This window comes from Microplitis mediator, chromosome 5 (assembly GCF_029852145.1).
Source record: "Microplitis mediator isolate UGA2020A chromosome 5, iyMicMedi2.1, whole genome shotgun sequence".
NCBI lineage: Eukaryota > Metazoa > Arthropoda > Insecta > Hymenoptera > Braconidae > Microplitis > Microplitis mediator.
Window position 1 is genome coordinate 17,474,516 of NC_079973.1, and position 14,052 is coordinate 17,488,567.

At 37.7% G+C, this 14,052-nt stretch overlaps 3 protein-coding genes across 4 annotated transcripts in view; all 3 read right to left on the minus strand.

Annotated features, from left to right (window-relative positions):
- Positions 1-700: 700 nt before the first annotated feature.
- On the minus strand, positions 701-3,265 carry LOC130667334 (uncharacterized). The gene is made up of 3 exons (XM_057468847.1): positions 2,972-3,265; positions 2,375-2,860; positions 701-706 (listed from the first exon to the last, which is right to left on the minus strand). Exons 1-3 carry the CDS (start codon positions 3,263-3,265, stop codon positions 701-703), a joined length of 786 nt encoding a protein of 261 aa, XP_057324830.1.
- The window catches only part of LOC130669047 (uncharacterized), a 198,901-nt gene continuing 186,276 nt past the window's right edge, over positions 1,428-14,052 (minus strand). For both annotated transcript variants that reach the window (XM_057471712.1, XM_057471711.1), the window contains exon 3: positions 1,428-5,303. In XM_057471712.1, coding sequence (XP_057327695.1) covers positions 3,535-4,461 — 927 coding nt within the window. In that variant the 5' untranslated portion in view covers positions 4,462-5,303 and the 3' untranslated portion in view covers positions 1,428-3,534. The remainder of the gene's footprint in view (positions 5,304-14,052) is intronic.
- Positions 7,428-7,940, minus strand: LOC130667336 (uncharacterized). The gene has a single exon (XM_057468848.1). It carries the CDS (start codon positions 7,938-7,940, stop codon positions 7,428-7,430), a length of 513 nt encoding a protein of 170 aa, XP_057324831.1.

Below are 14,052 nucleotides of genomic sequence, written 5' to 3' on the forward strand. Positions count from 1 at the left end.
AGCATGGAGAGGTAAACTATTATCTCACCCAACTGCTGACGGGGCACGGGTATTTCCGGGCTTACCTTTATAAAATGGGTAAAGCTTTAGACCCGTGCTGCCCATCCAGCGGGTCACAAAATGACAGTGCCCTCCACACCTTTTTCGAATGCGAAGTTTAGTCGAGGTGGAGGGCACCTATTGAAAGCCAGCTTGGAAGCATAACCCCGGAGACAATAATAGGAGTTATGCTTTCAAGCAGAGAGGCATGGGCGGAGATCGTCTCTTGCATAGAGACGGTTCTCCGCCGAAAAAAGGAGGCAATAGATGCCGTGGGGCCGTAAAGGCCCCTAAGTTAAAATAGGAGTCAACCGGGAGTAATGCGAAAAGCAGTTCCCGGTTGACTTCCTAGGAGGATGAGAGAGGGGTTTTAGTCGGTAGTCTCTGGGGAGAACTTGTCTCCCTAAGGGATAGCCCGACACACGGGGAGCCATTTTTTTCGGCTCCCTAAGTGCAAGAATGCATTTCCCCACTCTCTTAAAAAAAAAAAAAAAAAAAAAAGAAAATATTATTATTATTATTATTATTATCAAAACTAAATGATTATTATTAATTATATTTAGATTATTATATAATTTTGAATGAATTACTATCTTATAAATAATAAACAAAAAAAAACAAAAAATTTTGAAATTTTAATTATTATTAAGTAACCTCAAAATCATACCTAATTAAAATAACTTTATTATATCATCGATCCATTATCTTTTAGACATCAGAATAATGTTATCTTTCTGATATCTGTTCGAAGAGATCTAAAAAATGTCTGTAGGTAGCGCATTAGATATCTTTAAGATGTCTTAAGGAGGTTCGAGACCGATTTTCGATATAATACCAAAATTTTGAAATTTTTTTGACCGAAAGAGTTATGAAAAAAAAGATCACCGTTAAAATTTTAAATCGATTCACTACACCCTTTTCGAGTAATAAATTTTCAAAATTCGTCCTTACACTCGGGCGTAAATGGAAATAATTTTTTAAAGTGCTATAGTTTTTGCTACAACAATATTATCGCTATAAATTATTTAGTATCAAATAATTAAACATTTTTGAACACATTAATATTTTTTTTCAGTTTAATCATGGGTTTGTTATTAAGTTATTAATAAAATAAGAGGCGAATTTTAGTTAATGACGTCACATGTGTCGTGAACCTAAGAAACGACGGCAACAGCGTAAAATGACAACCGCGGGAAATTTGAATAACCAATAATCATTGGTGTCGGACCTGAGCACCAGCTAGTAATAAACCGTGTGACCAACAATAATACACAAAAAAATTACTAACAACTAGCGCGTTGTTGCCGTACTTCCGCGATTATTTTTTAATTACTTATTTTATTAAAAAAAAATTATTTAATGAAAAAAAAATTTTTTAATGATTTAATGCAATAATAATTTATTTATTTATTTACGCCAATCGTCAGTATATATAATATTATTTACATATTTTTAAATTTATTCGAAGAAAAACAACAGTAACTTGAATCGATTAACACTTCAAAAGGTACAAAGTTATTGTACTATATGCTAATCAGTCAGAACAGAATAATTTTTTTGTAATCGCTGAAAAAGATGATGGAGATACACTAAAGAAATCGAGGTTCGAAGAGTGCTGATTTACTAGCCTAGCAATTCTGTTCCTGGGTTCATTGTATACATAGTTTTTATTAGTTTTATTGACTGATAGGAGCCTTTTTGTTCTTAAATGTGCACTGGAGCAGACCAAATGGAAATCAACCAAAATTTCTGGTGAGTCTATCAAACCGTTAATGACCTTGAAAAAGAACGACAAGTCAGCAACTTGTCTGCGGCTGATTAGACTACTGATCTTGTATTGGTGATAGATATCGTTGACACTGAGCATTCCTATAGATCGCTTGAAATAGCATAGACATTTGCAGAATTTCCTTCGTACTTTTTCAATGCGACCAATCTGTTGTTCAGTGAATGGAGACCAAACAACAGACCCATACTCCAGTACAGGCTTAACGAACGCCGAAAACAGGTGTATCAGTGTTCGGGCATCCTTAGATTCCTTACTAGCTCTGCAAATAAAACTTAAGCTTCGAAAGGCACGAAGAGTTATGTAATCAATTTCTGCTGGAAAGTTCAATTTGTCGTCCACGATTACACCAAGATCTTTTATTGTCTTTACGGTTTGCACAACTTGACCATCAAGCAGATAGATAGCAGGCAGCTGGTAGTGAGATCACGAGAAGGAGATTACTGCACATTTTTTTATGTTCAGAAATAATTTATTGATCCTGCACCAGTTCACAAGCTCATAAATATCATCCTGGAGGATATAGGGGTCTTGTTCGTTGTTAATTACCCTGTAGACCTTCATGTCATCTGCGTAGAGTCGATACTCTGACCTTATGTTATCACTAATGTCGTTGATAAAAATACTACACAGAATCAGACCCAAATGTGAACCCTGTGGGACATCGGAGGTGACGCCACATTCATTTGATGGGTGAACATTAACTCGCACTCGTAACTTCCTGTTGAAAAGGTATGAGAATAGCCATTCCAGCGCTTCATATTTAACACCATAGGTGCTCAGTTTTTTTAGCAAAATTTGATGGTTGACCATATCAAACGCTTTACTGAAGTCTGTGTATTTCGCATGTACCTCTTTGCCTCTGCCCATTGAGTTTAGTATATAGTTGACATATCCATACAAGTTGGTAGTTGTGGATCTACCACCAAAGACTCCATGCTGCCGAGACACAATGATGTTTTTGAAAGCAAAGTTCAATTGTGGTAGGATTATTTTCTCCAGAAGTTTAGCAAGTGAAGACTGTATCATATTGGTCTATAATTGATCACGTCAGATTTTTCTCCAGATTTATGAATGGGACTGATGTAGGACACTTTCCAAGCTGTAGAAAAGCAGCCGGTCAAGCGATTTATCAAATATATGTACGATAGGCTCACAGAGACCTATAGCACATTTCCTTAGGAACAAATTAGGTAACCCGTCAGGTCCAGCATCTTTGTTAACATTCAGCAGGCATAGTTGACGATAAACATCATCGAAACGAACTTCAAATTCAGTGAGGTGTGCATCTGGAGCATCAGCACGTTCTCTGTCCTCTTCCGGATCAGCTGTTGGATCAGGAGATAGACCAGGCGGGGTTTTGTAGATACTCTTGAAGAATGACGCAAACAGATTGCTGACCTCATTTCCGTTACTTGAGCACACGTTATCCCAGGTCATGGTAGTTGGGATATCAACAACTTTTCGACGTTTATCTTTAATAAAACTCCAAAATTTATTTGCGTCACTTCTCAGATTACCTTCCACTTTATTTAGGTAGTTTTGATAGCATGACGTACTTAGTCTTTTGCATTTTAATCTCAGGCTGCTAGAAACTACATAATTACTTCTGGATTTCATTTTTTTATAGTTCATATGTGCTTTTTTCTTTTGCTTAATTAAATATCTTAATTCATTAGAGAACCAGCATGGATAATTTCGATTTTTCTTTAATTTAGTGGGACAAACTCGGCTATTCCTTTATTTACCGTGTCATAGAACCAGTTCACTTTTTCATCTGTATTGTCTATCGTGTATAGATGAATCCAGTTTACTCTTAGGAAATAGTTGTTCAACGCCGCATAGTCAGCACTCTTAAAGGCGTATGTCGGAGCATCTTGTCGTTTTAGGTTAGTACAGAATTTTAATCGAGCTAAGATTGCTGAGTGATATTTGTCCTCGTCGTCAACCACGATGTCAAGATCACTGAAGCATAAATCCAATATTCGGTCATTAACATTGCAGACATTATTATGTTGAGAACATCCAGCAAGTATGAATTTTTCATATAACTTAGATTCACACTCGAGCTTCGGCACACTACTGTAGATGTTGTAATCCCCTATGACCAAAAGTCTATTGTTAGGATATTTATTTTTGATATTAGTAATAGTAGCTAAATGACTAGACAAAACATCCACATGTGACTGCGGAGGTATATAAACACATCCTAAGATGATATCCTCTCCAAAACCCTTGATCTCAATGTAAACCTGCTCCAAGCCTGCATTAATGATAGCAATTGGTTCGGCAGTAATGTTATGCTTAACGGCAATGAACACACCACCACCTCGCACAAAGTTACTAGTATCGGAATCTCTGTACTTCCTAAAAATGCGATAGGTATTATCAACAATTTCACCGTCCGATATTGATGAGTGAAGCCACGATTCCATGATACAGAGCACGTCGTAGTGACAACACGCGGACGAAACTGGAAAATTTTTCAATCTAGTTCGGAGTCCCCTGGTGTTTTGGTAATACACCAGAAGATCCCGTTTGACCCTTGTGCGTTTCCTTGGGGGGACGAAATGCAGGAACTTTGACTGTCCTGGGAACGCCATCAATATATTTGATGGTATTAGTAATAACACCATTCTTATTTAACTCATCTAGTTCAGCTCAAAGACTTTTCAGGTGATTTTGTTGCGCCCGAGCTAAATCCGGTTTAAAAAGAATATTTCCAGTGTCTACTCTGACAGATTTGGCCTTGAGTAACTTTTTCGCAGCAGAGACTGGAGGTGTATCAATGAGCAATGGACGAATTTTATTATCTACTGCACAACCAAGTCTGCGCAGTTTCATGTTAGGGATATCATCAGCCGATTCTGGTGGCAGAATTTTTGCTATCTGTTCACGGTCGTCTTGGAAACGTTCAGCACCTACCTGCTTCTTTGACTCAGGAGCATTATAGACAATCATATTTTTTTCTCGTCTTTTCCTCTCATTAGTTTCAGCTATAACATCTTCAGCAGATGAACCAACGACACGGGAGAGCTTAAAAACTTGCCCTCTTAGATTCAACCAGACTGACTCTTTTGTCCAACTGAGCACAGCGCTTTGACATATTCACATTTTGCTGAGCAATTGTCGCCAATTCAGACTTGATTCCACTGAGACTTTTTTCCACGTTAGCTTTGAACGGGGTAAAATATTTATTGAAAATAAGTTCAATTTTTGTCACAGTTATATCATCATCACAGCTATCTCGTACATCATCTGAGACAATAACACTAACCTCACTTTTACATGAGTCACATGTCCACGTTGACTCGTTTTTCGGAATGTCAGCAGCCACTTTTTTGAACTCTTTACTATCTATTCCTGGGCATTTTAAATGAATCCAAAAATTGCACTCTGAGCACAATATACGACACATTCTCTTTTATTATTTTAGAGCAAACTCCACACGAGTGTTCAGTAGCCGCCATCTTATTATCTAGAATCATAGAAAATAATAAAAATATATTGTGTTAATTCTTAAAACTAAGTCAGTTTATAATATATGATATCAATGAAATTTTGGTGTGTAGGAGTAATCTTGCAAAAATACAATAGAAAATCTTTGAGATCCCCTATAAAAATAATCGATCTCGAACCTCCTTAAATTTATTGGATCCAAAAAATGTTATCTTCATGAGATCTTTATGATAACTTTCTGCCGACCGGGAAGGAGTGTATACTATTTTTCTCCTCGACGGAGGCGGAAAGCGGAAACTTCGTTTTGCACAGCCCGGGAAAAAAAGATTTTATATGATCATATATAAACATATATGTTCATATACAATTTATATATGATCATATAAGAAATATATAAAAATTATATATGATTACATAAAAGCTTATATGATCTTATAAAGTTCTTATAAAAATTAATATACTCTCGTGAGGACTTTATAAAAATTGATATAACTTTATATAAAGTTATGTATAACTTTATGAAAGTACTAGATAAAGTTTTATATGCTTATATATAATTATATATGATCATATAAAAGTTAACATGATCTTATAAAAATCTTACAAGAATTTATATATTTTTATAAGGATTTTATAACAATTGATGTGATTTTATATAAAGTTATATATAACTTTATAACGATACCAGGTAAAGTTTCATATGCTTATATATAGTTATATATGATGAACATATAAAAGCTCATACGATCTTATAAAATTCTTATAAGAATTTACATAATTTTATAAGGATTTTATAATAGTTGATATGATTTTTTATAAAGTTATATATAAGTTTATAACATAACCAGATAAAATAATATAAATTATATGCAGTCATGTATGATTATATAAAAACTCATATGATCTTATAAAATCCTCACAATAATTCGTATAATCTTATAAAATTTTTATAAAATTCGATGTAACTTCATATAAGATTATATATAACATTATGAAATTACAAGAGCACGTTTTATATGGTTATACATAATCATGTATGATCATATATGATCATATGAAATCTTATATCACCTTATAAAATTCTTCTAAGAATTCAGATAATTAATAAAAATTTATGTGATTTTATATAAAGTTATAAATAAATTTGTATGATTACAAAAGAGTTTAATATGGTTATATAAAATCATATATGAATATATACAAGTTTATATAGTTTCATGATTCTTTTATATAGAAAAACTTATAATTTTATACAAGAACACTAATGTGATAAAATTTGATCATATTTGGTGCATCATTGATGTAGGATGTATGAATTTGATCACTTCATTTGAGTAATGCTATCGATTCTTAAATACTTATAAGGATAAAGCAGACTAGAGAAGCAGACGGCAATCAAGCGATTATCAAAGTTGAGCGGCATTGAGGCAGAACATTAGTTGGATGGGTGACTCCTTGGCAAAATAGCAGTTAACCGATAGATATTTTTCTTTTTTTTTTGTTATATTCGCCCGGAGGCGAGAAAATGTAGTTACTTTCGATACTCGTGTGCAAAGGTAGGGATTCCGACAGGCTAGGAGTGATGTCACGAGTCTGATATTGTGGCGCATTTTCAACAGACCGAGGACGTTGTTATACAGGTGAGCGCAGCGAGACCGTAGACTACGCCCTCGGTCTGTTAAGAATGTATCACAATTTTAAACGAGTTAGGAGACTCCTAGTTTTTCGGAATTCCTACTTTTAATAATAACGTATCGAAAAATTTTCATTATTAAAAATTCAATTTAATAAAATAAGGTTCTGGGTGTTTATATGAATTAACTGCTAACATCTATCGGATTTTCATGCTACCTAGCGAGCGATTGTAAAAGTATAAAAAATTATTATGAACTGTAGCAATTGTACATGGACGTGTGAGAATTTAGAGTTACATAGAAAGAGAGAGAGAGAGAGAGAGAGAGAGTTTAGATTAGATAGTAAATTTATTGTTCAGGGTTGTTGAACAAAATACAAAATATATAAAGTAAATAATAATAATAAGCAGATAATTAACATATAAAAAAGTATAAAGAGATTTCCGTATATAGAAAAAAAAATTTTATAGCATTCATACATCATACAGGATTGTATGATGTGAGTGTGGTCACGTAACGAAGAATTTCATCGCCCATGACTCATCAGTTTTCAGCAGCCAGGAGCCCAGATCACGCTTGAACGTAGAAGCACTACGTACTGACCTCAGTTCATCAGGTAGGTCATTCCATAAGTATGGGGCAGCAACAGCAAATGAGTATTTGTAAGCCTGTGTGTGATGGTTGGGAATAACCAGTCTATTGGAACTGGTTTGATTCCTGAATAGCCTAGTGGCAGAATACACTGCCAGAAGTTCAGTTAGGTAAGATGGGGCACGTTCAATAAGAGCTTTGCGCACAATTATTAAAACTGCACGTGCTCTGGCCATGCTGACAGTAGGCCAACCCAAATTTATTCTGGCCTGAGTGATAGGAGAGTCCCAGGGCAGACCCAGTGTGTATCTAATGCCTTCGTTTACCAATCGCTGCAGCTTAAGATTAAGTCCAGAGCCAATACCAAGATATACAGCAGCACAATAATTAACATGTGGAAGCAGAAGAGCATTTACCAGAGTTTTCCTCATGTTTACGTTAGTGTAGCTGCGTAGACCATATAGTTGATAGAGAGTTCAGTTGACTTTGGCCAAAATATGCTTCACATTGTCTTCAAAAGTTAGCTTGGAGTCCATATAGACACCAAGATTTCTAACGGTACGTACAATGGGTATCATTACACCATTGCAGCCTAGTTTGATGATTGACTGGTCAATCATATTTACATGTGAAGCAGAGCCAAATATGATAGCCTTGGTCTTGCTTAAATTTAATTTCAGTCGATTTGCTGCAGCCCAAGCATAAATAGGCTCAATATCATCATTCACTTGTTGGATAGATTCGCCCAGCTGATGGGGTAAGCACGCCAGGTAGATTTGTAGGTCATCAGCGTAGAGAAGACGTCTACAGAACCGAATGCACATACCAATGTCGTTGATGAAGAGTGAGAACAAGAGTGGACCTAGTATTGATCCTTGGGGGACACCGGCATTAGTATGGATCCAGTCAGTGAGGTTCCCATCAGAGTCTTTAACTGCGATGGATCTGCCAGTCAGATAAGAAGCAATCCAACTAGATGCTGACTCAGAAAAGCCGATTATCACTAGCTTCCGAATTAGAAGGTCAGGATCAACCGTGTCAAAAGCCTTGGAGAAGTCAAAGAGTACCAGGAGAGTAACCATGTGTTTATCCATGTTGAATCGGATATCTTTGACTAGCCTAATGAGAGCCGTCTGCGTGCTATGCCCAGTTCTGAATCCACATTGTAGTGGATCAAGAAGATCATGTTCGGTTAGGTACCTCGTAATCTGGTCAAATACCAGTCTCTCCAAGACTTTGCTCAGGACAGGAAGCAGTGCAATAGGTCTGTAGTACTGTACGCCGCAAGGATTGGGCACCTTGTTGACAGGTATTATAACCGATCTCTTCCATGGCTCCGGGAAGATCGATTCACATAATGATCGATCGAAGATGTCAGTGATGTAGGTCAGAAGACTTGACAGGGTAAAATTAATCATCTTCCTGGAGATTCCATCAGCACCCACCGCATCAGATTGCATTGAAAGTAGGGCAAACCGTACAGTCTCGACAGAGACTTCACTGAGAGAAAATTCAGGATGATTACCCAATTTCTTGGGCTTATTAGCAGGAAGAATTCGATGTTGTTCAACAATCGACACCGCAGCAAACGAATTGCATAGCTCAGTGGCATTAACAGCAAGTCTTCTAATTTAAGTGGCCCGAAGAAGTCCAAGTTTGCGTAGTTCACGCCACATGGCACTACTCCCATACGAAAAAAATATATATCCGGATATATCCGGGCCAATCTGCATATATGAGACATACATTTTTATATATGTCGTTTATATGCAGATTGGCCGGGACGTACCCGGGATATATCCGGATATATATTTTTTTCGTATGGGCTGTTGAGGTTCACTAGCCGAGACCGATAATAAGCAGCCCTAGCTTCTCTCACAGCAGCTCGGTGTTGTTCTCTGGTCCTGCGATACTCAGTTAGCAGGGTTGGAGACCTGTTTCGACGAAAACGCTTATAAAGCGTGCGCAGACGATCCTCTGATTCTTTTAGACTGTGAGTCAGCCAGGGTGCATGCTGTAGTGAGTTGACAGTGACACTTCTTGGTGGAGCAATACTATTGACATGTGTTAGAAAGCCATCCGTGAAACACATAACGACACGGTTGATGTCCATTTCCGCAGAGACGATCGAGGAGCAGTCCAAGTTATCCAGTAGAGACAGTGAATTGGGATCGGCAAGTCTATCAAGCTTCCTGGTCTGAATAGTAGATGCAGAGGGAGCTACATAGTTGAGTTTAAAGGTGGTAAGTATCAGAAGATGTCCACCACCATAGGAAGATCATTTTTACCCCAGGAGCTAATGCAGTCCATAGTATCAACAATAATGAGATCCAGCCATGTTTTAGAGTGCCCAGTGATATGTGTTGCACCATGATTTACCAACTTGAGGGAGTTTGCAGCCATAAAAGACCTCATATAGTCAGCATCTGGTCCTGAACTGAGCTGATCAGCATTAAAGTCCCTAAGAATTATTTTCTGACTATACCCATCAAAAACAGTACCGAGAGTAGTGGCAAGGTCACCAAAAGGTGCATGCGGCGGCCGGTAAACAACATCAACAAAAATAGGTAACGCTCTCCCCGGGTAAAGGCCACAAGTTATATATTCAGCTGCACCAGGTTGACCAGTCCAGATGATCACAGGCTTGAGGATGACTTTTAAGTGTAAAGATTCGTGGTAGTAGAGAGCAATGCCACCCCCATGTACGTTGCGATCGTTCCTAATTAGATTGTAACCCGGTATACTGATGACGGAGTCAGAAATGTGATTTCCAAGCCAAGTTTCCGTGACTGCGATGATGTGGTAGAGACTGTTGGAAGCCAGGAAGAGCCGTAGTTCATCCAGATGCGCTCTAGAGAATTGGCATTTAGATGACAGACTCAAAATGATGCACTGATATCTATTGAATTTGAGCTGCTGATGACATTGGGTGATGGACGACAGATTAGTTTAAATTGATTTTAGAGTGATCTTCAAGTATTTTAGCTATATCCCCAGTAGAAGTAACAATCTGTATCAGTGAGTGTTCATCTTTCTTGACCAGCACCGAGTCATTTCTGGACCAGATGTATTTGAAGTCAGCTGATTTTAACGTTTTTTTTGTTTCACCAAGCAGTTTAAAAGTTCTGCTGGTAACAGCTCATTAATATATATGCTAAAGTTGATTGAAGGTATTGTGGCAAGAGAAGAGACGACATCAGGTTGTGTTTTTAAGATGTGCCAGTTGAGTACACCACGCTTCTTCTTAGCCGAGATGATCTTGAATACAGTGGCCTGCTTAGAGCATTTAACGGCAATAGAGGTACGGTTCATGTTGTCAGTCGCATAACTGCCAGAAACTCCAGAAGATGACTCGGCAGGAGTGTTGTGCTTGAACAAATATCTCACACTGACAATTTCATTGGGTTCCAATTGAACATTTAGCACAGAAAGTATAGAGTTAACAAGGCGTAATAACTGTGCTTGGTCATGACTAAGACAGCAGGCAGGAAAACCAGAAATCACAAATTCCAGACAGTTTAAGTTGGTGTGGAGAGCCTTTTGAAGGTTAACCGTGTTGCTGTTAGTGATAGTAGTGAGAGAGGTAAGTTCATTGTCGCGTTTGGCAGTCGAGGTACCTCCACTGCAGCTTGCTGCTTCCAATTTTTGTAGCCTACTCATGACATCGGCAACGGATTCTTTGATAGTGACGTTGTCAGTTTGGAGCTCTTCAGTAGTATATTTTAGGTCAGTGATGTCAGCTAAGAATTTTTTAAGATTGGCTTTTATGTCAGGTACATCTTTAAGCAGTGAGCCGTGCTCCTTGAGAGTAGAATTTATAGCATTTATGCCTGACATGACAGCAGCCAGTGTGATCTTACTAGCAGCAGGTTTTTTAGGTGGCGGATCCATGCTTTTTTCATCTATCGCTCGAGTTCTCTTGCGAGAATCAGTGGATCTGGATGACGAGTCAGAACCAGATGATGAAACAGGTGGTAAACTAGGATCCAATTCTTCAGTGTTATCCATGACACGTAGCGTGGTGTCACTAGCGTGCAATTCCGAGTCAGTGTAGGTAAGTACACAGATAGCAACGCTCAATCCCAAGCCAAACTAATAGGTACTCACAGCGCATGCGTCAAATGTCCGAGAGAGAAACGTCAGGTGAAAGTGAGAAAGCAAGTAACCTCAAATGATTCCTCAATAACTTAATTAATTGAATAATTTATTATCACAAGCCTTATCACTGAAACAAATTGCTTTATAATAAGGCCTGCAATGTTAGCTAGCAGTGATCTGCAAAATAAAAAACGCCCGAAGGCACACAACACAGTAAATAGTTCTTAAACACAGAGCAAAATTTACGTGACACTACAATACTCACAGAGGGAGAAAGAGAAAGGGAGAGAGAGAGAGAGAGAAGTTACTTATCCACACGTGTGCGAGGAATAGTGACTAAACTATAGTTCGTTGGAAATCACATACTTTACCCAGACAAAGAATAGCTTGAAAATCTAACTTTTGCGGTTGGTATTACAAAATACATATTTAAGCATAGGAATAAATGAAAAGAGAAAGGAAAAAAGAGGAAAAAAATACGCGAAAAAAAACGTAAAATTCGTGGAAGCGAAGTTCGGGGAAGGAGAGGATAATAAGAAGAGAGAGAAAATGTGTGCAAAAAAGCAGCAGTAGAACCAAGCACCGCCGCTAGGCGGGAAAAGGCGCTGATCGTTTTTTGCTTGACGACGGGTCACTCGAACGAGTTAACCCTGATCCAAATACAGGGGAAAGATAAGATCAGCTCAGACTACAAGAAAATATTTTGTAGGAGAGTAACAAGTACCTTCGGAGAAAAGTACTCGGGAACTGACTTTTGAAAGCATTGAAACTGGGAGAAATTCCAGTTCACAGCAGCAGTACACAGTATGCGGGGTATATTGGCAGTGATAGCATAGCAGAGCAGCAGCAGTACACGGTATATGTGGTATTGGCAGGGTGCGCGACGAAAACGTCATCTGTCGACCGCATTAAATCATCCTCAAAAAGCACAGAGAGAACACGGAAAGTTTTTATAAACAAATAATTAAAATTTTTAAAGATTGCGAAATATTTGTGTGATACCACATTTGAAAGATGGAGATATAGAAAGATATAGAATAGATTGTACTGAAAAAAATAAGTATAAAAAATTTTAATAAATACAAAATAAATATTATTTTGAACGACATAAGGTTAGCATGTAATAATAATAATCACAACAATAATAGTCATAATAACAAATGAGTTAAAATAATTATAATTATAATTTTTTCAAAGTTAAAATTATTAATTTGCATTAAGTAAAGAAATTAAAGTGATTTCAATTATTCGTAATTTTAAATTTTAAAACTCAATAATCAAAAATACTTTGTGTTAAAAATTTGTAATTTAAAAAATTCCCCGTAATAGTTTTTAGCCAAAGATGAACATCATGAATGGAAATGTATAAAACTTGCAATTACTATTTCTGTCAGTATTTTTGCAATTAACAACACAACAAATACTTGTTCTTATTTTTTAACACTGCTTTCATTGAACTATTCACAAGACAAGTTTAAGTTTAAATTTAAGTTTAAATTTAACGCGTATTTCGTCCACTGCAGGCGCTACAATCGATTCGATTGTCCCCACCCTATACTCCGCACCCTGCCAATACTGGCAGCAGATCAGGAAGCAGCAGAATACAGGCTACGGCAATGTACAGGGTATATTGGCCACAGCAGGAGTCGCAATATATTCACTACAGCAGGAACAAGAGTACATACGGAGGTCTATGCTGCAGTCAAGAAGCGAGTGCATACCAGATCCAGCAGTCCGGAGACAGTTCACTGTGGAGGTGAGTACTGGGTACAGTCAGCATCTGAGAAACCGAAGAGCGGTGGAGTAGTAGCGATCCTGCATACACATTATATTCCCGGAAATAGTCAGAAAATTATTTTACAGTGGAGGAAGCTGCGAAATACAGACGTATACCAACGGTCCTACGGAGGCAGCTGTGCAGCCGCTAGTACCACGCAACGCCGTACAACAACACTTTTACAGTGGAGGAGGCTACATTGTCCAGGTAGACAGTGGTATCTTCACAGCGCCGGGGACACAGGCGATCGTACACAGTATTACTCGGCAGCGACCAGGAGAAGGTATACTACAGAAACGAGTCAAACCACGGATTACAGCTCAGAGACTAGGAGTAAGGAGCATCGCGAGTCAACGCCAGATAAGCAGGAGAGACAGTACCCCGAGTGTTGAACCAGCAGAAAAGCGAGCAGATATGCAGTGGAAGCATACCTACGGTAAAGTTGTACTAAAGCATTTCCTTAGCGGCGGGGTATACCAGATCCAGCAGCAGCCAAGCACCAACCCTACACCAGTCTATTGTTGAGTAGCAGTCCGAAGATAAAGAGGAAGCAAGCCAGCCCAAAAACTACTCAATTATACATTGCATTCTTTTGTACATAGTTATTAAGTCATTCTCAATAAATATAAATATATACATAATTTAATGAGGTCTTCTGGTGAAGTTAA